Source organism: Anolis sagrei, chromosome 9 (genome assembly GCF_037176765.1).
Source record: "Anolis sagrei isolate rAnoSag1 chromosome 9, rAnoSag1.mat, whole genome shotgun sequence".
In the NCBI taxonomy this organism is placed as follows: Eukaryota; Metazoa; Chordata; class Lepidosauria; order Squamata; family Dactyloidae; genus Anolis; species Anolis sagrei.
In genome coordinates this window covers 24,172,159-24,194,926 of record NC_090029.1, presented here as the reverse complement: position 1 = coordinate 24,194,926, position 22,768 = coordinate 24,172,159, and the positions used below count along the sequence as shown (strand labels likewise).

At 41.5% G+C, this 22,768-nt stretch overlaps 2 protein-coding genes across 3 annotated transcripts in view; one reads left to right on the top strand and one right to left on the bottom strand.

Moving 5' to 3' along the window:
* Positions 1–3,637, top strand: part of PIAS1 (protein inhibitor of activated STAT 1) — a 52,444-nt gene extending 48,807 nt beyond the window's left edge. The window contains exons 12-14 of the mRNA XM_060755380.2: positions 1,414–1,556; positions 2,022–2,059; positions 3,160–3,637. Coding sequence (XP_060611363.2) covers positions 1,414–1,556; positions 2,022–2,059; positions 3,160–3,471 — 493 coding nt within the window. The 3' untranslated portion in view covers positions 3,472–3,637. The remainder of the gene's footprint in view (positions 1–1,413; positions 1,557–2,021; positions 2,060–3,159) is intronic.
* A 7,486-nt stretch (positions 3,638–11,123) lies between these two features.
* CALML4 (calmodulin like 4) lies at positions 11,124–20,729 on the bottom strand. 2 transcript variants are annotated; one of them, XM_060755383.2, is made up of 6 exons: positions 20,353–20,729; positions 20,129–20,321; positions 19,976–20,006; positions 17,142–17,282; positions 15,209–15,397; positions 11,124–11,332 (listed from the first exon to the last, which is right to left on the bottom strand). In XM_060755383.2, the coding sequence occupies exons 1-6, from the start codon at positions 20,436–20,438 to the stop codon at positions 11,235–11,237; spliced, it is 738 nt and encodes a 245-aa protein (XP_060611366.2). In that variant the 5' UTR covers positions 20,439–20,729; the 3' UTR covers positions 11,124–11,234. The 2 variants fall into 2 exon arrangements, with proteins under 2 accessions (XP_060611366.2, XP_060611365.2); XM_060755382.2 differs by having other exon boundaries at positions 20,129–20,384.
* Positions 20,730–22,768: the final 2,039 nt, after the last annotated feature.

The window sequence follows — 22,768 nt, the reverse complement described above, 5'->3', positions numbered from 1 at the left end:
GCTGTGGCCCACGTGGGGGTTCTATGTGGGAGGTTTGGCCAAATTCTATCGTTGGTGGGTTTCAGAATGCTCTGTGATTGTAGGTGAACTATAAATCCCAGCAACTACAACTCCCAGATGTCAAGATTCTATTTTCCCAACCGTCACCAGTGTTCACATTTGGGCATATTGAATCTTCATGTAGAGTTTGTTCCAGATCCATCATTGTTTGAGTCCACAGTGATCTCTGGATGTAGGTGAACTACAACTCCAAAACCAAAGGACACTGCCCACCAAACCCTTCCAGTATTTTCTGTTGGTCATGGGAGAACTGTGTGCCAAGTTTGGTTCAATTCCATCGTTGGTGAGGTTCAGAATGTTCTCTGGTTGTAAGTGAACTATAAATCCCAGCAACTACAACTCCCAAATGAGAAAATCAATTTTTTGAGTGAAGGATAATCCCACAAACGAACATTAGATTTTTATTTATATAGATTATTATTACATTAACATTATTTTACTCTATTATTTGTAGTATTACATTTATTAATTTTAAATATTTGTTATCATTATTATGTTATTTTACTCTATTATTACATTTATGTTAATTTATTATTGTTATTACATTTATTATTTTACTATTATAATTACATTTAATATTTGGAAGGCTACATAAGCACATTTACACTGACCATTTTTAAAGTTTGTCAAAAAAGAAAAAAGCCTCACTACTGTGGACAGAGGGCTACGAATAAGACCGTACCAGAGAAAATCCCACCCCCCAAATTATCTAGAAACAACCACTAGACAGATGGTCTAATGTAGGGTTGCAACCTTGGAAGATACCCAGCAGACATCTTCAAAGTAATAGCATCTCCTTCTCCGGAAACAGGAAATCAACAGAGCAGATAAGGGGAGAGGGAGGAGAAGCAGGGGCACCACTGTGTTGCATCATAGCTTGCCAAAAATGTGTAACATCTGCAGTGCAATCGTGGGGGAAATAAAATTAAAAAGAGCAGGGGGTGCAAACCATTAATACTAAGTTTTGAGGGATTTTGTGAATTTGGGGATGTCAGCAACTCTATGGCAGTGCTTCCCAACCTTTTTTTGACCAGGACCCCACTCCAACATTAATACCAAAAGAGTTACGAATCAGTTTTTGGTCAACTTTAGATTCGGTTTGGTGATTTGGGGCGCTGATTCAGAAAATTGCATTGAATAGGCCACATCAGCTCTAGCTTCCAATACAGAACACCATATTTAATAAGCCTCGGTACTATAAGAGGATTTCGTGAGACCAGTCGTTCTCGTTGCGAGGATGAGGCTGTGGACCATATTTTCGTTCTTGCAAACCACTGGTGGTCCACGGCCCACAGGCTGGGAACCACTGCACTACGAGTGCACAAACTCAAGATATCTTCTTCTTATTTGCAGCATTTTAAGCCTGCCGCACCAAGTCTCCCCTGTTTCGAGAACCCCAAGCCTCCCGGCGGTCGACACAAGTTACATCAACACCTCGCTTATCCAAGACTACCGGCACCCCTTCCACATGACGCCCATGCCTTACGACCTTCAAGGTGGGCTCCCAACTCCGGTTAAGAGCAGAGCAAAGGCCATTTTGTCAGGATTTGGACAAAAAGCAAGCGTGAATATCTCTGGCCTCCAGACCAGACGTATTTTTCCTGGGTTATAAATATTATTTTCTACTTTGTTTTATAATAAAAAACATGGAAAGCGTTGATTAAACTGCAAAAACTTTGTTTTTGTGGGTGGGACATCCTGCTTTAGCACATTTTGTGATAATTTTTCAGTGAAAGTCTCAACCAATTCAACCATGTTTGTGCCAACCACAAAAACAAAGTTTCTGGAGGAGAACAACTACTTTCAAAGTAAGTACTGCACATTTAAACAGGAAATAACATTTTCAAATCAGGAACAGATTTTGTTTTCACATTTTGTTACATAGTTTTATTTGTGCTGTTCTTAGAATAAAATGACTTGCTGCACACAAAACCAATATCTTTTTGTTGTGTTTTTTGCAGGTTTGGACTTCTTTTCTTTCTTACCAGGAGACAATCAGGTAGGTCGTATTCAGATTACCATATTACACAAATCTAATGTTCACCTTTATTTTGGAAAGGTAATTTAGCCCCAAAAAAGTGAACATTAGATTTGAGTACCATATATACTTGAATATAATCCGAGTTTTTCAGCCCTTTTTTTAGGCTGAAAATGTCCCCCCTCAACTTACACTTGAGTCAAAGTTATTTATTATTTTACTCTGTTATTATTATTTTTATTACATTAATTATTTTACTCTATTTATTATTATTATTTTCTCTACTTATTATTATTATTACATTTACTATTTTACTCTATTATTAATATTATTACATTCATTATTTTACTCTATCATTATTACATTTATTATTTCACTCTATTATTGTTATTATGTTTATTATTTTACTCTATTATTACATTTATTGTTTAATCTATTATTATTACATTAATTATTTTACTCTTCTTGTGATTATTATTCTCTATTATTGTTATTACATTTACTATTTTACTCTTTTATTAGTAATATTATTACATTGTTTTACTCTATCATTGTTATTATTATTACATTTATTATTTCACTCTATTATTGTTATTATGTTTATTATTTTACTCTATTATTATTGGAAGGATACTTAAGCACATTTACATCGAAGAAGGTTAGAATAATGGTTTAATCAGAGTTGGACAGTCTTACCTTAAATTCCATGTGTTATGTAAATAGTCAAAAACATTTAACCTACTGATACCTGAATTAATGTAATGTTATTGGTATCTATTTTTTTATTTCGAAATTGACCAGTAGCTGCTGCATTTCCCACTCTCAGCTTATACCCAAGTCAAGATGTTTTCCCAATCTTTTTTTGGTAAAATTAGGTGCCTTGGCTTATATTCGAGCATATGGTACATTTGTGTTTTTGTTTCTGTGCCCAGCCAAGTAATGGCATATTCAGCATTCCGTACATATGGTAAATGGGGTAAAATACGTAAAGAGAGCAATAGGGGGCTTTCCCTGCCTGCTGAGCTGCCTGTGTATCTCCTTGTTGAGGACTGTCAACTTGTGCAGGATGTGGCTGAGTTCCAACATCTTTTCACTCTCCCCCCCCCCCCCCCCCACTTTAGCATTACAGCACTTCCCTGCTGGCAGCAGCAGCAGCAGCAGTGTCTGCCTCGGAGGACCAAGACCTGCTGCACTCCCGCTTCTTTCCCTACGCCTCCTCCCAAATGTTCCTGGAGCAGCTGAATGCGGCCGGAGGGGCTGGCCCACTCCCCTCGGCCAATGGCGGCGGCAGTAACAGCGGCAGCAACAGCAGCCTGGTCTCCTCCTCCAACAACAGCTTGAGAGACAGCCACAGCCACCCGGTCGCCAGTCGCAGCGGTACAGACCCAGCCTCCCTCTTTGGCGTCATCCCGGACATTATCTCCTTGGACTGAGCCCTAGCGTGGTGCCACTGGACTCGATGGAGCAGAGAGAGAGAGAATGCTGGACGGTTGCGTTTTTTCTTTCTTTCTTGGTCCTTTTTTTTCAGGCATGGGCAAACTTGGTCTCTCTGCGTGCTTTGCACTCCAACTCCCAGCATTCCTAACAGCCTCAGGCCCCTTCCTTTCCCCCCTCAGCAGCTTAAGCAGCTGAGGGGGGGGGGGGGGGAAGGAAAGGGCCTGAGGCTGTTAGGAATGCTGGGAGTTGGAGTGCAAAGCACGCAGAGAGCCCAAGTTGGCCCATGCCTGTCTTATCTTATTTTGAGGTTAGATGCGCAGACAAGCTTTTTCTTTTCCTTTTTGTAGAGGGAAAACAAAATACCTATTAAGACGTGTACAGAGAACAAAACTATATTTTCAGTTGTACTTTTTGTATATATAAACAGAAGATGGTTTTGAATGGTAAAACAAAACAGAAAAAAAAATATGACAGAAACTCCCTAGTTCTTGGATACGGAAGATTTTTCATCTCCCTTGAGTGTGTTTTTTTAAATAATAGTTCAGCTCCTAACAGCATAACCCTTTTGTTTTGTTTGTTCCCAATGATCCTCATTGGAAAAGAAAGCAGGGAAGGTTTTCCTAAAATTATCCCTGCGGAGAGAAATGAGTTTGGTGCCAGTGGACTGGGCCTGTATTTTAATTTAAAATGATGTTTTTCAGTTGTTTGCACAAACTCCAGGGCTGGGCGAGGCATTCCGGAAGGTATTCCCAGCTCTTTGTTCTGGACCTGATTTTCACATCAGTCCTGGTTTCTTTATCAGACACAGTAATACAGTTTTCCCAGCAATTCCCCCCAAGTTCCGTCACCAATGTCGAAGCATTGCAATTTGGAATGCCTTGAGACAGAGGAATTAATCCACCTTAGCAACATCAAGTATTAACGGCTTCCTTCCTTAGCTCCCCCCTTCTGATTTATCAAACTTACTGGACTGATTTGAAAACTGAAAGAGGATAAATGTATTGTCAAAGGCTTTCATGGCTAGAATCACTGGGTAGCTGTGAGTTTTCCAGGCTGTATGGCCATGTTCCAGAAGCATTCTCTCCTGACATTTTGCCCACATCTATGGCAGGCATCCTCAGAGGTTGGAAGGTCTGTTGGGAACTAGGCAAGTGGGAGGTATTAGCTAGCCCTGATTGTTTCCTGTCTGGAATTCCCCTGTCATTGTCGAAGGCTTTCATGGCAGATACATAAACCTCACTTGCCTTGTTTTCAACAGACCTCACAACCTCTGAGGATGCTTGCCATAGATATGGGTGAAACATCAGGAGAGAATGCTTCTGAAACATGGCCAGACAGCCTGGAAAACTCACAACAACCCAGTTAAAGAAGATAAAGTGATTTACTATCAGTATATTTTGCAGCAGGCCATAACATGTTTCTTTCCAGAAGCATACTTGAATCCATATCCTCTGTCTCATTTGCTTCTGAGTCAATTCCACTGAATTTTGTCAGACTAATGTTTGACCCAATTCTACATCATTACTAAATTACAGCTTCCTTTTCCTCCTTCAACTGCAACAGAATGTTAAAAAAATCCTCCCAGTTACTTCATCGTGGTGTCTTTTCAAATGTGGCTGATGATTTAGGCTGTCCCTGCCTTTCCAAACCGCAAAGCATGTGAAAGGAGGAAAAGGAAAATGGTTTAAATATAATTAAATAAGAAAGGGGAGAGTCAAAGAGATTTTTTTAAATATTCCAAAACAATCAGTGGGGTGTATATTTGTCTTCTATCTAGCTATTAACCACCTACATTGACAAAAGAATCGGAAACTGATTGGAAGGAAGGAAGGAAGGAAGGAAGGGAGGGAGGGAAGGAGGGAGGGAGGAAGGAGGGAGGAGATGAAACCAGGCAAACTTTTTGCTTCCTTTGATCAAAAACTGATATTAAAAAGCAAAGCTTAGTTCTCAAAGGTTCCTTTTGTTGAAACTTTACGTATTTTATTCTTCAATAACCATTTTTCCCCAGCAGATTTTCCAAAAATGTGTCCCCTGTCACCATTGAAAAGCTGACTTGAATTTTGACATGGTTTGTTCATATGTATATGTGTGTGTATATATGTATTTATAGGTGTGTGTGCGTTTGTCTGCCTCTCTTGTCTGTCCCATGCATGTGTATTCCATTAATATCTGGCTGAGGACATTTCTTTCAGCCAGCTTATAATTTATTAAATGTCAGTCAAATCTCAATAAAACAACTGAGAAACAGGAGTTCTTTTAAGTCCGGTCCAGCTTGGGGAGGCATCAGAGTGGATTGTTTTCAAGAAACAGAGTGAAAAAGGCTCAAAACTTAAGTTGACGATGGGTCCGATTCTGTTCCAAACACCGAATGAAGCGCTAGATAGTCCAAAGTCAGGGATGTGGCTGTCGGAGGCCAGATTGTCATTGATCTGATGAATAACCCCTTTGGCCTTGGTCTTTGTTGTTGTATTCTGCACAATGGGAATGCCTTGCCTAGGTACGTTTCTTGCATTCAAGACGGGGCAACTAAATGCTGAATTCTCTTTTCTATACACGCTTCGTAAATAAAAGCAACAGGCTGCAAGGCAAGTCATCCTCAATCCCATTTATTGCTTAGTCCTTGTTTTCCCAATTATTCCCAAAAATCTCCCCAACCAACTATCAGCAAATGGGTGGGATCATCTACAATAGGCTATATATGAAGGATATTGAGGGATCTGTATATATATATATATATACAGAACAGTTTTAGTCTAAAAGGGCACAGGAGATTTAATCTGGCAGGATATTATCGCACTACACTTCAAGTGCCTCTGTCCCTGCAATGGCTGCCTCACTTTGAATCCTGGCATTTGCAGTTTGGGAAGAGGCCTTTCAAATTCTCAGCTCACTAAACTTCAAATCCCAGAATCCAGCAAGAGGCAGCCACTGGATTTAAGGTGGGATTTTTTATTTATTTATCGTGTCAGAAGTGAGTTTTTAAATGTGCATTTAAAAACACATACAAAAATTTTAAAAGAACTTGGCATTATGCTAAATGTCCTTTAACTAGAAGCTGGTGACTTGGAATGCCTCTGGTGTGGCTGTAAGAAGGTCCTCCATTGTGCATGTGGCAGGGCTCAGGTTGCATTGTAGTCAGTGGTCTGTGGCTTGCTCTTCTCCACACTCGCATGTCGTGGACTCCACTTTGTAGCCCCATTTCTTAAGGTTGGCTCTGCATTTTGTGGTGCCAGAATGCAGCCTGTTAGGATAGCGATTCTTTAAAGCAGATGTGGGCAAACTTCAGCCCTCCAGGTGTTTTGGACTGCAACTCCCAGAATTCCGAATTGTGAGAGTTAAAGTCCAAAGGACCTGGAGGGCCAAAGTTTGCCCATGTCTGCTTTAAAGCATGGTATGAAAAGGCCTTTCAGGTGGCAAAGCGGAGAGGGATTGTCCCATCTTCACTCTTTGTCTCTGAATGCTCCTTCTTTCCCATCTTCCCTCTCCAAGGAAGTATGCAGGGGTAGAGATCTGCAGAAACTTTCAAGCAGGCCCTATATACCAGGATATGATCCCTGGTTTTCTGTTTATCCCAGGTTATCTTGTAGTGCAGACTCATATAATCCAGTTTGAAGCAGAAAATCTGGGATTAGATCCTGGGATATAGGGCCTGTCTGGAAGGACCCTGTGTCACCAGATAATCCAAAGCATATGTGGGATTAAAGCCCCCTTCTTTATGGTTCTTGGGAAGTTTGAGTTCTAACAAGGTAAATATCTCTTGTGGGGAGGCTTATCCACTAGGAAGCTGTGCCCATTTAGACATTTAAATAATTGCCATTCCCAAAAAGGAAAGGAAAGCTTGAAAACTGATGGCCACTTAAGGTATCATTCATATGCTGCCTCCATCATAACAAAAGAATCTTCTCAATTTAAAGTGATTTCTTGCCCTATTTTTTGTGAAAATTCTGCGTTTTAATTCTGAGATCGTGCCTAAAAGGTTCTTCATTTCTTCAGTTTTGAGGTGCCGTTGATGGCAAAACTCACCCTAACCAAAATGCATAAAATATACCTGCGATTCTACAACATGCCCCATTTGGGGGGTACAGTAGAGTCTCGCTTATCTGACCTTCGCTTGTCTGACATTCTATCTTATCCGACGCCCCCTTTTCCTCCAGCATTTCCCCTTCAATTAAAGGAGTGCTTTCTATTTCCAATAAGTAAAAAAGGCAATATGAGGAGGAGGAGGGAGGAAAGGGGGAAAAGAGGCAGGATTGGAAATGGAAGCGTCTTCCCTCCTTCCCTCTGTGATTTCCACACTCTTCTTCTGTATCCAGGCACTTTCTGCTGGGCCTCTCTAATCCTGAGGTATTGTCTTGCCTTAACTTTTTGAGTCCCTGTTGTTAGTATTCTACGTGTCTAGCGCCACATCAGACGAATAACAGGAAACTCCGTATTATTTGACATTTACGTTTATCCAGCGTTCTGCCGGCCCGTTTATGTCGGATAAGTGAGACTCTACTGTATGTTTATATGGGGAGGAAAGTATGCCTTAGGATAGAAGAAATGCAGTATTTCCTTTCCAGAAAGTACATATTGATCATGGTTGTTTCTTGCAGCCAGTAGCAGACTGTGACCAGAAATTCACTTGAACTTTCACAGCTTCTTTAGGAGAAAGCCTTGCAGAGCTTTTCTTACAAAATGGGAATTAAGGACTCTGCTTTGATGCTGATAACTTTAGATACTTATATTAAAATCTACATGATTGGTTGGCTTGTCTTTTTTTATCTTTCTTTTCCGCAAAAGAGCAGTGTTCCTGTTTGTTTGTATGTTTGTCCATTTTGTTGTTTGTTGTGTGTGTGTGTATGTGCACAGATGCAAGATAACTTGTATAATAGCAGGGATGAGTGATTTTGAATAACTTCCATGGGCATTATTGTTTGCATAACTTTTTAAAACTAAACGCAAAACCAAAACTAAACCTTGCTAAAACTTTAAACTGGTTGCTGGTTTCAAGCCCTTTCAGTATTTTTCGCAAGAGCATTCCCAGGTTTCCTATTCTTTCTCGTGACAAGAGGTAGCTACCATAATCCTATGAAATATGGCATTGCTGGTAGGCCTTTTTCCATTGAACAATCTAGCAGTTTTCTCTTGAGTGCAATTAACCTTTTTACAATAGGCATTTCAGGATATTTTTGATGATTATGTTGTTATTTTCCTTCCAATGAAAGCTTAGGTTTATAGAGAGGGAGAGAGGGAACTGCCAGGGATCCCAGCATGTGCTGCTGTTCATGGTTCGAATTCACAAAAGGGAAAACGATATGTAAATATTAAAAAAGAAAATACTAAAGAGGTTATTCCATGAGCTCAAAATCTGTGATTCATTGCCTTAAGACTTTCTCTTGGTTTTCCATACAGCATGCCAAACGAGTTTTTTAAAAAAGTGGCTTTTAACAAGAAAAAAAATGTATAGTAGACCAATGTCAGTTTGTATAAAAGTACCAAGTGAAAATATTTATTACATGCATTGGAAAGAAGAAAAAAACTGGTTTACCCTATTGAATGTTATCTGTTTATGTAAAGCATCTTTAGATGTAATAAAAAGCATTATTACGTTGTCTTTTCTGGCTAAGTCCTGCCAAATTGGCAGTGTTTAGAGCAGTAGATCCCAGCCTTTTTTTTTTTTTGGCCAGGGACCTCTTTGACCAGGGACCACTTTGACCCAGGGACCACTTTGACCAGGAACCACCTTGACCAGGGACCGCTTTGACCCAGGGACCGCTTTGACCCAGGGACCATTTTGACCACAGACCACTTTGACCATGGACTACTTGATCCAGGACCACTCTCCAACATTAGTACCCAAAGGGTTACAAATCAGTTTTTGGTCAACTTTGGATTCAATTTGGGGTGCTGATTCAGAAAATTGCATTGGATAGACCACATCAACTGTAGTTTCTGACACAGAACATATGCCATGGTCAGCGACAGGGAAGGAGTGGCAGGTGGCATGAAAGGTGTGGAAATAAAATTAAAGAGGAGGAGGCTCACAGACCAGATTTTCATCCTCATGGCCCACTGGTGGTCCATGTCCCACAGGTTAAGAACCACTGGTTTAGAGAGAGGCCCGCGACATTTTCAGAAACAGGGAAATATTATTTGGAGCAGGGTAAGTTGACACTGCGGATATCGAATCTGTGGATACGGGGTCGTACTGTAGTGTTTTGGTTTTTTTTTACTTCCCTGATGCAGAACGTCCACATTCAGTTCAAGGTCGCAAAAGGGGAAGTGTGCATTCGCTTGCTCAACTTGGTTAATTAGAACAAGGATTGCATTGCAGAACCAAAACTTGGCACAAGTTTATATGTAAAGATTTATGTTAAGACAATCTCAATGTAGGATTTCAGCCATAATTTTAAATGCCTGTTTCCAACATCAATACACATTTTGGGGCCTCACATGTGAGCCCTGTTTGTGAGTATATTTGTTGACAGCTGATTCAAAAATTGGCACCAGTTTCCTCCTATTGGAGTGGTTCTCAACCTGTGGGTCCCCAGATGTTTTGTCCTTCAACTCCCAGAAATCCTAACTGGTCAACTGGCTGGGATTTCTGGGAGTTGTAGGCCACCGGGAGCCCCTGGTGGTGCACCGGGATCAACCGCTGAGCTGCTGAACTTGCTGACCAAAAGGTTGGCAGTTTGAATCCGGGGAGCTGGGTGAGCTCCTGCTGTTAGTCCCAGCTTCTGCCAACCTGGAGGTTGAAAACATGAATGTGAGTAAACCATTAGGTACCACTTCTGTGGGAAGGATAATGGCGCTCCATGCAGTCATGCTGGACACATGACCTTCGAGGTGTCCACGGACAATGCTGGCTTTTTGGCTTAGAAATGGAGATGAGCACCACCCCCAAGAGTTGGACACGATTAGACTTAATGAAAGGGGAAACCTTTATCTTTTTAAGGCCAAAACACCTGGGGATCCACAGGTTGAGACCACTGTTCTGTCGGCTTTGGTTTGTGAGCTGTAGAACCTGTGCCATCTATCACACTCCACTCTCCTCACCTTTAAAATTCAGAATATTTTAAAGCTTAAACGGCTGAGGGGGAAAAGGAAGGGGCCTGAGGCTGTTAGGAACTGGAGTTGAAGTCCAAAACACCCAGAGGGCTCAAGTTTACCCATGCCTGTATTATTGAATGCAACATCACAATGTAATGGACAGGAAAAGAGATTTAAAGATGGGGTTAAAGCCAACCTTAAAAACTGGCATAGGCCAAAAACTAGGAAGCCCTGGTCCTTGAGCACTCTAGCTGGAGGTCAGCTGTGACCAGTAGTGCTGAAGAATTCAAAGAGGCAGAAATAGAGGGCAAAAGGGAGAAACGTGCCAAGAGGAAGAAGGTGTGTCAAGCCACCCATTACCGGGACTGCCTTCCACCTGGAAAGCAATGTCCCCACAGCGCGAGAACATGTGGATCAAGACTCAGGCTCCACAGTCACCTACGGACCCACCACCAAAACACCACACTTGGAGGATCATCATCCTCGGGCAATGAGGGATTGCCTAAGTCAAAGTCATTGCTGTATGAAATTGTGTGAACCCACTTCAAGGCATTTTACACCCCTAGTGCAACACGCAAGTGTTCTACTAGTTTCAAAAAGGTACTCAGTATTCATCTTTATCTACAAGGCAAATAGCTTTATTTTGTAAGGCAAACCAGTAGCAGAGGCGTCAAAGGGACAGTCTGCAAGCCTCCAGTCCAGCTAGCAGTCCGGTTCAAGTCCTGATTCAGTAGTCAACCACTGGAAGTGTGATGGAACGGACCAAGTCTTCGTACTTCACGATCCCGTTGTGTCCCACTTTGGTGTCCTTCAAGAGGTTGTCCACTGTAAGTCATTACAATTTGAAAATTTTAACAAAGAGGTTGTTGAGCAGTCATTCCTAACTTACTCTGAGCCTAATGGGATTTTCTTGGCAGGGGTTCATCAGATAGGTTTGTTGTGACCTTCTGAGAGAGTATGAAATGCCCAAACTCTCCAGCAACTGTGAGAGCTGTTCAGCAGTGGAACTCTCTGCCCCAGAGTGTGGTTGAGGCTCCTTCTTTGGAGGCTTTGAAACAGAGGCTGGATGTGCATCTGAATGGGGGTGCTTTGAATGTGATTTTCCTGCTTCTTTGCAGAATGGGTTTGAACTGGATGGCCCACAGTTCAACTATGATTCTGTGACTTCAAATCGCCATTAAATCTATGGGCGGAGAATCCATGGATACAGAAGGCTAACTAATTTTCTTACGTAGTGCTTGGTGCTCTTTGGTTTTCACCCACATCTTACTAGCATGACAATTTCCATCCCTTTGATGATCCACCATGCAGACTGGGGATGAATGGGAATTGCAACCAAACAGCCCTTGTAGATCATAGAATCATAGAGTTGGAAGAGACCTCATGGGCCATCCTGTCCAACCCCCTGCCAAGAAGCAGGAAAATTGCATTCAAAGCATCCCCGACAGATGGCCAATCCAGCCTCTGTTTAAAAGCTTCCAAAGAAGGAGCGTCTACTACACTCTGGGGCAAAGGGTTCCACTGCTGAACAGCTCTCACATTCAGGAAGGTCTTCCTAATGTTCAGATGGAATTGCCTTTCTTGTAGTTTGAAGCCATTGTTCCGCATCCTAGTCTCTAGGGAAGCAGAAAACAAGTTCACTCCCTCCTCCCTGTAACTTCCTCTCACATATTTATACATGGCTATCATGTCTCCTCTCAGCCTTTTCTTCTTCAGGCTAAACATGTCCAGCTCTTTAAGCCACTCCTCATAGGGCTTGTGGCTCTGAGGTTGGGGAATGAACAAATGGTATTTTGATGTTAGGCATCATATCCACAAGTCTTGTATCTCAGTCCAAACCACACTCTCCTGACTAGAAGCAAAATCTAGCCTTCTAGATGTGACTGTTTTCTGACTCCCATCAGCTCTAGTCTTGCTGTCTAACGAGGGGGAATACAGGAATTATAGTCCAGCATCTGGAGGAGGATCGCATAAAATGACATTGAGGACCAGATATGGCTGGAGTCCTCGGTGGCACAATGGGTTACACCCTTGTGCCGGCAGGACTACTGCCCAAAAGGTCAGCGGTTCAAATCTAGGAAGTAGGGTGAGCTCATGTCTGTCAGTCCAGCTTCCCATCCCAAATGTCAAGGTCTATTTTCCCCAAACTCCATCTGTGTTCGTATTTGGGTGTATTGAGTGCTTGTGCCAAATTTGGTCCAGATCCATCAATGTTTGAGTCCACAGTGCTCTCTGGATGTAGGTGAACTACAACTCCCAAACTTAAGGTCAGTGCCCTCCAAGCCCTTCCAGTATTTTCTGTTGGTCAGGGGAGTCCTGTGTACCAAGTTTGGTTCAATTTCATCATTGATAATAGTTCAAAATGCTCTTTGATTGTAGGTAAACTATAAATTCCAGCAACTACAACTTCCAAAAGACAAAATCATAAATTTTTGAGTGATGGTCTTGTGTTGTGAGACGTTTTGTTGCCAAATTTGGTATGATTTCGTTCATTGGTTCTTTTGTTTTTAAGGTACTCATTGTGCACAGAGCATTTTTATATAGATATTATATTGTGTTATATTAAAAGCACAGTGCAGGAGACAAGATGGAACTACCTTCCTGGCAGGAATTATAGTCCAGCAGGAATTATAGGAATTATAGTCCAGCATCTGGAGGAGGATCGCATAAAATGACATTGAGGACCAGATATGGCTGGAGTCCTCGGTGGCACAATGGGTTACACCCTTGTGCCGGCAGGACTACTGCCCAAAAGGTCAGCGGTTCAAATCTAGGAAGTAGGGTGAGCTCATGTCTGTCAGTCCAGCTTCCCATCCCAAATGTCAAGGTCTATTTTCCCCAAACTCCATCTGTGTTCGTATTTGGGTGTATTGAGTGCTTGTGCCAAATTTGGTCCAGATCCATCAATGTTTGAGTCCACAGTGCTCTCTGGATGTAGGTGAACTACAACTCCCAAACTTAAGGTCAGTGCCCTCCAAGCCCTTTCAGTATTTTCTGTTGGTCAGGGGAGTCCTGTGTACCAAGTTTGGTTCAATTTCATCATTGATAATAGTTCAAAATGCTCTTTGATTGTAGGTAAACTATAAATTCCAGCAACTACAACTTCCAAAAGACAAAATCATAAATTTTTGAGTGATGGTCTTGTGTTGTGAGACGTTTTGTTGCCAAATTTGGTATGATTTCGTTCATTGGTTCTTTTGTTTTTAAGGTACTCATTGTGCACAGAGCATTTTTATATAGATATTATATTGTGTTATATTAAAAGCACAGTGCAGGAGACAAGATGGAACTACCTTCCTGGCAGGAATTATAGTCCAGCAGGAATTATAGGAATTATAGTCCAGCATCTGGAGGAGGATCGCATAAAATGACATTGAGGACCAGATATGGCTGGAGTCCTCGGTGGCACAATGGGTTACACCCTTGTGCCGGCAGGACTACTGCCCAAAAGGTCAGCGGTTCAAATCTAGGAAGTAGGGTGAGCTCATGTCTGTCAGTCCAGCTTCCCATCCCAAATGTCAAGGTCTATTTTCCCCAAACTCCATCTGTGTTCGTATTTGGGTGTATTGAGTGCTTGTGCCAAATTTGGTCCAGATCCATCAATGTTTGAGTCCACAGTGCTCTCTGGATGTAGGTGAACTACAACTCCCAAACTTAAGGTCAGTGCCCTCCAAGCCCTTTCAGTATTTTCTGTTGGTCAGGGGAGTCCTGTGTACCAAGTTTGGTTCAATTTCATCATTGATAATAGTTCAAAATGCTCTTTGATTGTAGGTAAACTATAAATTCCAGCAACTACAACTTCCAAAAGACAAAATCATAAATTTTTGAGTGATGGTCTTGTGTTGTGAGACGTTTTGTTGCCAAATTTGGTATGATTTCGTTCATTGGTTCTTTTGTTTTTAAGGTACTCATTGTGCACAGAGCATTTTTATATAGATATTATATTGTGTTATATTAAAAGCACAGTGCAGGAGACAAGATGGAACTACCTTCCTGGCCCCTCCCTTCATTCTGATCTCAGAGCAGCAATTGGTGCTAGAGGGGGCGGGGGGCTCCCAACTGATGACACTGGAGGCAAGAGGGAACTGCCTTCCTGGCCTCCTCTTCTCCTGTCTCCTCTCAGTCTTCTCTTCTGCAGGCTAAACATGCTCAGCTCTTTAAGCCACTCCTCATAGGGCTTGTTCTCCAGATCCTTCATCCTTTGAGTCGCCCTCCTTTAGACACATTCCAGCATAGAGTCAACATCTCCCTTCAATTGCAGTGTGATTCCAGGTGTGGTCTGACCAAGACAGAATAGCATGACTTCCCTGGATATAGGCACTAAGTTTCTATTTATGAAAGCCAAAATCCCATTGGCTTTTTAGCTGCTGCATGACATTGTTGGCTCATGTTCCTCTTCCTCCCCATGAGGACTCCAAGATCTTTTTCACACGTCCTGCTGCTGAGCCAGGCATTGTCCCCCATTCTGTCTCTTTGCATTTCATTTTTCTGCCTAAGTGGAGTATCCTGCATTTGTCCCTGCTGAACTTCATTTTGTGAGTTTTGACCCATCATCTCTCTAATCTGTTAAGATAATTTTGAATTCTGCTCCTGTCTTCTAGGGTATTGGCTCTCCCTCCCAATTTGGTGTCGTCTGCAAGTTTGATGATCCTGCCTTCTCACCCTTCATCTAAGTCATTAATAAAGACATTGATCACTTACCTTCTTCCCTGGAGAGCCTTTCTCCCAGGTTCATCAGCTTGGCCCTCAGCTCTGCCACAGTGATGAAGCCAGTCTTCTGCATGTCGGTCATCAAGAAAGCCACCAGGATCTCCTTCTTGGGATCTTCCTGCTGCATTTGCTTGTACATTATGCTCAAGAAAGTTGAAAAGTCCAGTTCTCCGCGGCTATCTACAAACACAGAGGAGGGGAACAAATGGGTTGGATACCCAATGGACCAGACTTCCCAAAAGAGCCCTGCTGCGGGGTTAGATTACACAGCACAACAACAACATATTTTCTCTTGTGGTTTGCTTTTGAGGCCTGCTCCTGGGGTTCTTCGGGGTGCTGATTCAGAAAACGGCATTGGATAGACCATATCTGCTTTGGTTTCTTAGATACGATGATAGTAGCAATAGATGGCATATGCTCTGTATCTCAAAAGCTAGAGCTGATGTCGAAAACATGCCAGTTTTGGAATTCGCCAGTTTTGGAATCCGCAGGTCATAATAGTAATTATTATTATTATTATTATTATTATTATTTCTTACTGTGGTTTTTATCTTTGAATATGTTTTGATGGATCTGGACTATGAATGTTTTAGTGCTGTTGGTGTTTAATTCTGTTTTAATAGTTGCATATTTGTATTTTTTAATTTGTATACTAATGCTTTTATGTCAAGCTGCATTGAGTTCCCTTTGGGGAGACAAAGAGGGGTATTATTATTATTATTATTATTATTATTATTATTATTATTGGGTTGTTGAGGATGCTTGCCATAGATGCAGGCGAAACGTCAGGAGAAAATGCCTCTAGAAAATGGCCATAGAGCCCGGAAAAACCTACAACAACCCAGTGATTCTGGCCATGAAAGCCTTCAACAATACATTATTATTATTATTATTATTATTATTATTATTATTATTATTATTTGAAACACAACAAGATGAGTCCACAGAAGACAAGATCACTTTGCTGGCTATTGTATTGGATCAAACGTTGGACACTTCCCAAGTGTCTAGGACCAAGTGATGTATCGGTGAATAATGCGTGCAGATCCCACTGATTGTGTTTAAGTGCAGGCCAAGGTCTTTAGACACTGCACCCAGTGTGCCGATCACCTTTACTGGCTTGTGCCAGAGTCTTTGCAGTTCGATCTTTAAATCCTCATATTGTGTCAGATATTATTATTATTATTATTATTATTATTATTATTATTATGCTCGAGGCAGGTTACAGGATAATTAAAACAAACACACATTGTAAACATTCTAAAAATATACATACTAAAATGTATTTCTATAAAATACATGTTAAATTACACAGAACATAAAGTAAACACAAATATACTCATGAACAGATCTTACATGTGAGTCACCAAAATGTATGTGGGCTAGTGCTATTTCCAATCCCAAATTCACATTGGGAATTTCCAAAATCCATGCTGCATCATGAACAGAAACTGTAATGAAGGCCACTTCAATGCAATGAAATATTAGCCTAGCAATTGAATTATTCCCCCTTCTAGGGTATGTGTGGTTGTGTGTGTATATGTGTGTGTGTATAGACATAGAGAGAGAGAGAGAGAGAGAAAGGGGGGGGGGGATGAGGGGTTTTTTTCTCTCTCATTGGGAATCAATTTGTGTATTGCTCCTTTCCTGCCCCTTTGCTGTCTTTGGTGTAAGCGGGTATAATAATAATAACAATGATAATAATGATAATAATAATAATAATAATAATAATAATAATAATATATCGAACAGAACAACCATTTCCCAGGTCCTTGGGTGTTTTGGGCTACTGGTAGCTACGAATTGTGGGAGGTGAAGTCCAAAACAACTGGAGGGAGGACAGAGATTCGCCCATGCTTGGTGTAAAGGATCTCTGGAGGATAGCACCTATGAAGCCGTGCACTTGATCTCCCCTGTATCCTACCGATCTTGTGCTGTTGGAGGTGCCTGGCCACTTCACCCGGGATGGGGCTGGCCCCCAGGCTCCGCATCACCGTCATGAGGTCGCTGGCCTTGATCTTCCCCTTGTGCTTCTTATCATACAGGGAAAAACATTCCTTGAATTCTAAATAAAGGAGGAAAATACAGAGAAACAAGAAGCCCAGGGTGGTGGATGAATGCCTCTCGAGTAAGTACAGGCAGTCCCCAAGTTACAGAACAAGATTGGTTCTGTAGGTTTGGGCTTTAGTTGAATTTATTTGTTATGTCAGAACAAGAACAAAGGATTAGAGATAAAGCTTCAGTGGAGATCCCAGGATTGCTTACGATACATGGCAATTAAAACAGTGTGAAACGGATGTCACGGTGCACTTCAGGGACACCTTCAAATCCCTGTTTTCCAAATACGACTTAAGTCACCTTTACACAAAATGCTTGGAAACACAAGTGTTTGACATCCCCCCCCCACCCCCTAGATTTAGGAATGCCTGTATTTGCATAGACATCAGTAATACCGTGGAGAAAACTTTACGTGTTCTTGCTGCCTATTACAGGGGAAACCAGCTGATTCCTAATCCATCTAAAATACAGACATGTGCTTTTCACCTTAAGAACAGACAAGCATCTCGAGCTTTGAGGATTTCCTGGGAAGGAATCCCACTGGAGCATTGCAGCGCACCCAAATACCTGGGAGTCACCCTGGACTGTTCTCTGACCTGCAAGAAGCACTGCTTGAATATCAATCAAAAAGAGGGAGCTAGAAATAATATAATACGAAAGCTGACTGGCACAACCTGGGGATCACAACCAGACACAGTGAAGACATCTACTCTTGCGCTTTGCTGCTCTCATGCTGAGTATGCATGCCCAGTGTGGAACACATCTCACCATGTTAAAACAGTGGATGTGGCTCTTAATGAGACATGCTGCATTATCACAGGATGTCTACGCCCAAAACCACTGGAGAAATTACTGTTCAGCAGGTATTGCAACACCTGACATCTGCCAGGAAGTAGCAGCCAGTAATGAGAGGACCAAGGCAGTGACCCTAGCAGCCTTTAAGAAAGATTTGAAAACTTGGCTTTTCTGATGTGCCTTTGGAGAGTGACCATAAATCCAATTTTTGTTTGTCCCATCTACAGTGTTGTCCTCATGATGCACTTTCCCCCGTCCTTAACGAAGACTCAACCCCATTGTTTGTCTTTTTGGGCTCCTCCCTCATAAATACACTACCTCACAAATACACTTTTTTCCACTCCTATCTTATCTGGCGTTTTATTTTACTTTGTGCATTTGGCCCGCCCATTGTGTTTGACTTTCTATTATGTTATTTTGCATTGTTTATTTTATTTTGTTCATTGTGTATTTTATTGTGATGTATTTTTTTTATTCTTGTATTTTATTTTGCTGTATTGTATTTTTGGACATGGCCTCCTGTGAGCTGCCCCGAGTCCCCTTTGAGGAGATGATGGCAGGGTATAAATAAAAACAAACTACAAGAAAGGAGATGCCATCTGAACATTAGGAAGAACTTCCTGACTGTGAGAATCGTTCAGCAGTGGAACTCTCTGCCCCGGAGTGTGGTGGAAGCTTCTTCTTTGGAAGCTGGATGGTCATCTGTCAGAGTTGCTTTGAATGCAATTTTCCTGCTTCTGGGCAGGGGGTTGGACTGGATGGCCCATGAGGTCTCTTCCAACTCTATGTTTCGATGATGATGATCATCATCATCATCTCCAACCCTCCCCCTGTTCAGATATCAGCCAGCATGCCAATGCCTTAAATCAAGAAATAGCTTTCAAAGATCTACAGAGATACTCGCAGGAACACCTCAGCAAGCAAGAGTCCAAAAGTGGCAGGTGAAAACCCAGAACTTAAATCAGTGGCTGAGACCGGATGAGAGACTCCCCCCTGGGCACACAAAAGACTGGGCAACTTGGAAGACGCTGAACAGGCTGCGCTCTGGCACCACAACATGAAGAGCCAACTTTATGAAACGGGGCTACAAAGTGGAGTCCGTGACATGCGAGTGTGGACGTGAGCAAACCACAGGCCACTTACTACAATGCAACCTGAGCCCTGCCACATGCACAGGGAGGACCTTCTTACAGCGACACCAGAGGCACTCCAAGTGGCCAGCTTCTGCTCATAGAAAATGTAGCATATGCCAAGTTTTTAACTTTGTGTTTTTAGAAAATACTTTATAACTGTACCCTCAAGTCGCTTCTGACATGATAGACAGATAAATAAATAGGGCCCCAAGTCTAAACATAGAATTTATTTATGCACACTGCCTGGATTCACCGTAGTACATTAAGGTAATGTCCAGTTTGCTTGTGTTTCTTTCTTTCTTTCTTTGATCAAATTAGCATTTCACAAACTCATTCTGCTTTACACACAAAAACAGTTCAGCAAATTGAAAACGAACCTGACTTGTGTATAGTATGGTGCCGTTTCCATATGAAAAAGAAAGAAGAAAAGAACCAGGAAGCATTGTTAGTGCACTATTTTTGACATACTCGGACTTTTGAGTTTATACCAGGCATGGGCAAACTTTGGCCCTCCAGGTGTTTTGGACTTCAACTCCCACAATTCCTAACAGCCGGTAGGCTGTTAGGAATTGTGGGAGTTGAAGTCCAAAACACCTGGAGGGCCGAAGTCTGCCCATGCCTGGTTTATACGCATCAATGGCTTCCGGAGGTTCTTTCAAATACATTACCCAACGGTATGTCTTTCCAAAACATTGAAGCATGCCATAAAGGAAAGGGAGAGAGACCAAACCTCTTTCCAACGATCCGTTTGCTTGTCCGAAAAGATGCTTACCATGGATTTGGTCCTGAGAGAGAAACTTGGCCTGCAAAGGACACAAAAGCAGAAAGTGCATCAAAAGAAGACCTAGTTCTTGCAGAGAGAATCAGTAAAACAGCAACAAGCCATAGAAAGAGGAAAAAAGCAAAGGGTTTTTGCTCCATTCACCATTTGCTGGGCTTTATCCTCCCCTCTGCAGTCGGCTTCCCAGTCGTTCTTCCTCTGAGATCGGAGTCTAAAGTCCGACAAAGTGCAGCCGATAACAACAGCAGGTGTAACACAAGACTCGGGTTCTTGGGTTTCGGCAGAGGCACCGGTTGCTAAGCTAGGCCTGGTTTTAGCCGTCCGTTCCATGGCTTCGCTTGGTGCAACAATAAGACAACGCAGTATGCATCACTGCTGCAGCCTTTGCTGTCCTGTCATGCTCCAAATAGCAGCAGCAGGGGCACCGTTGGGGGGCTTGGCCATAATCCCACATGGCTTGCAAGGCATCTCATGCTGGGTTTAAATACCAACTAGTCGCACCCATCCGCTAAGGCGTAAGGCGATTGTTTCCAGAGGGAGCCCTGGGGTCACTCAGCGGTGAACTGTGTATCGACTGGTCAAGCGCACAGAGAGATGCATGGATGGGTCTGAAAAGCGGTCCATTTTTAATGGATTTTTGGCTCCAGGAGAAATGCTAGGCCTCCATGAGATTTCAACCTTTTCCCCTTTCTGGAGCAGGCATGAGCCAGAAAATATATTTTCAGCACGACAGATATAATAATAATAATAACAACAACAACAACAACAACAACAACAACAACAACAACAACAACAATAAATCACACAGTCCTAGACGCTTGGGAAGTGTTCGACTTGTGATTTTGTGATATGAAATCCAGCATATAGTTCTCTGGGTGGTTGTAGGTTGTTTTTGGGCTCTATGGCTATGTTCTAGAGGCATTCTCTCCTGACGTTTCGCCTGCATCTATGGCAAGCATCCTCTGAGGATGCTTGCCATAGATGCAGGCGAAACGTCAGGAGAGAATGCCTCTAGAACATGGCCATATAGCCCGAAAAAACCTACAACCCAGTGATTCCGGCCACGAAAGCATTAAACAATACATATAGATCTTGTTTGCTGTGGCATACTGTGTTTGTGTGTCAGTAAAATAATAATAATAATAATAATAATAATAATAATAATAATAATACAGACTGTGCAAGGAAGACATCACGGTTGTGGAAAAGAAAAAAGTTTGGATTATTGATGTCACCATTCCAGGTGACAGTTTCATTGAGGAAAAACAACAGGAAAAACTCAGCCGCTATCAAGACCTCAAAATCAAACTGCAAAGGCTCTGGCATAAACCAGTACAGGTGGTCCCAGTGGTCACTGGCGCACTGTGTGCTGTGCCAAAAGATCTCAGCCAGCATTTGGAAACAATAAACATTGACAAAATTATCTGTCAACTGCAAAAGGCCAACTTACTTGGATCTGCGCGCATCATTTGGAAATACATCAGACAGTCCTAGATGCTTGGAAAGTGTTTGACTTGTGATTTTTTGATACGAAATCCAGCATATAGATCTCATTTGCTGTGACATACTGTGTTTCTGTGTCAATAATAATAATAATAATAATAATAATAATAATAATAATTTGCAGTCTTTGAACTGCAAAGATTGGCACAAGCCAGTAAAGGAGGTCCCAGTGGTGATCAGCACACTGGGTGCAGTGCCTAAAGACCTTGGCCTGCACTTAAATATAATCGATGCTGACAAAATCACCATCTGACAGCTGCAGAAGGCCACTTTACTGGGATCTGCACGCATGATTCGCCGATACATCACACAGTCCTAGGCTCTTGGGAAGTGTCTGACACATGATCCAATACAACAGCCAGCAGAGTGATCTTGTCTGCTGTGGACTCATCTTGTTGTGTTTCAAATAATAAATATAGTATGGATTGTTGATGTTGCAATCCCAGATGACAGCAGGATTGAAGAGAAACAACTGGAAAAGTTGACATGATACAAGGATTTAAAGATTGAAATGCAAAGACCCTGGCACAAGCCAGTCAAGGGGGTCCCAGTGGTGATCGGCCTGCACTTAAACACAATAGGCGCTGCCAAAATCACCACTTGTCAGCTGCAAAAGACCACCCTACTCGGAACTGTATTCATTATTCACCAATGTATTCACCGATACATCACACAGATCACATGTGATCCAGTACAACAGCTAGCATAGTGATCTTGTTTGCTGTGTGCTAATCTTGTTATGTTTCTAATAATAATAATAATAATAATAATAATAATAATAATAATAGGTGCTATGCTTTTAAACTTTGAAAATGTTTTAATGGATTTTAACTGAATTTTAAAATACTGCTTATATTTCATTCTGTTTTAATGTTTGTGTACTTGTTTATCAGGTTAGATGGCCATCTGTTGGGAGTGCTTTGATTGTGCTTTTCCTGTCTGATGATAATACAATGATAACAATAATATGCCATATAATAGAATGATAATAATAGAATATTAATGTACCATAATAATATATCCATGGGTTTAATAATATGAATTGTATTATTCATATAATAGAATAATAATTGTAATAATAGAATATTAATGTACCATAATAATATATCCATGTGTTTAATAATATGAATTATATTATTCAAATAATAGATTTTTTTTGTTGTGTCAGGAGCTACTTGAGAAATAGTATAATAACAATAATAGAATATTAATGTACCATAATAATATATATTTGGGCTTAATAATATGAATTATATTATTCATATATAGAATAATAATAAT

Bases quoted from the DNA above. Each gene is read 5' to 3' on its own strand.
- CALML4 (XM_060755383.2), bottom strand. From the start codon at position 20,438: ATGTGGGATTATGGCCAAGCCCCCCAACGGTGCCCCTGCTGCTGCTAT. The intron at 20,322-20,352 runs GCATACTGCGTT...TGTTGCACCAAG, and splicing joins GCAAAGGCTGCAGCAGTGAT to CGAAGCCATGGAACGGACGG. The intron at 15,398-17,141 runs GTAGGATACAGG...CTGTGTTTGTAG, and splicing joins CCTCCAACAGCACAAGATCG to ATAGCCGCGGAGAACTGGAC.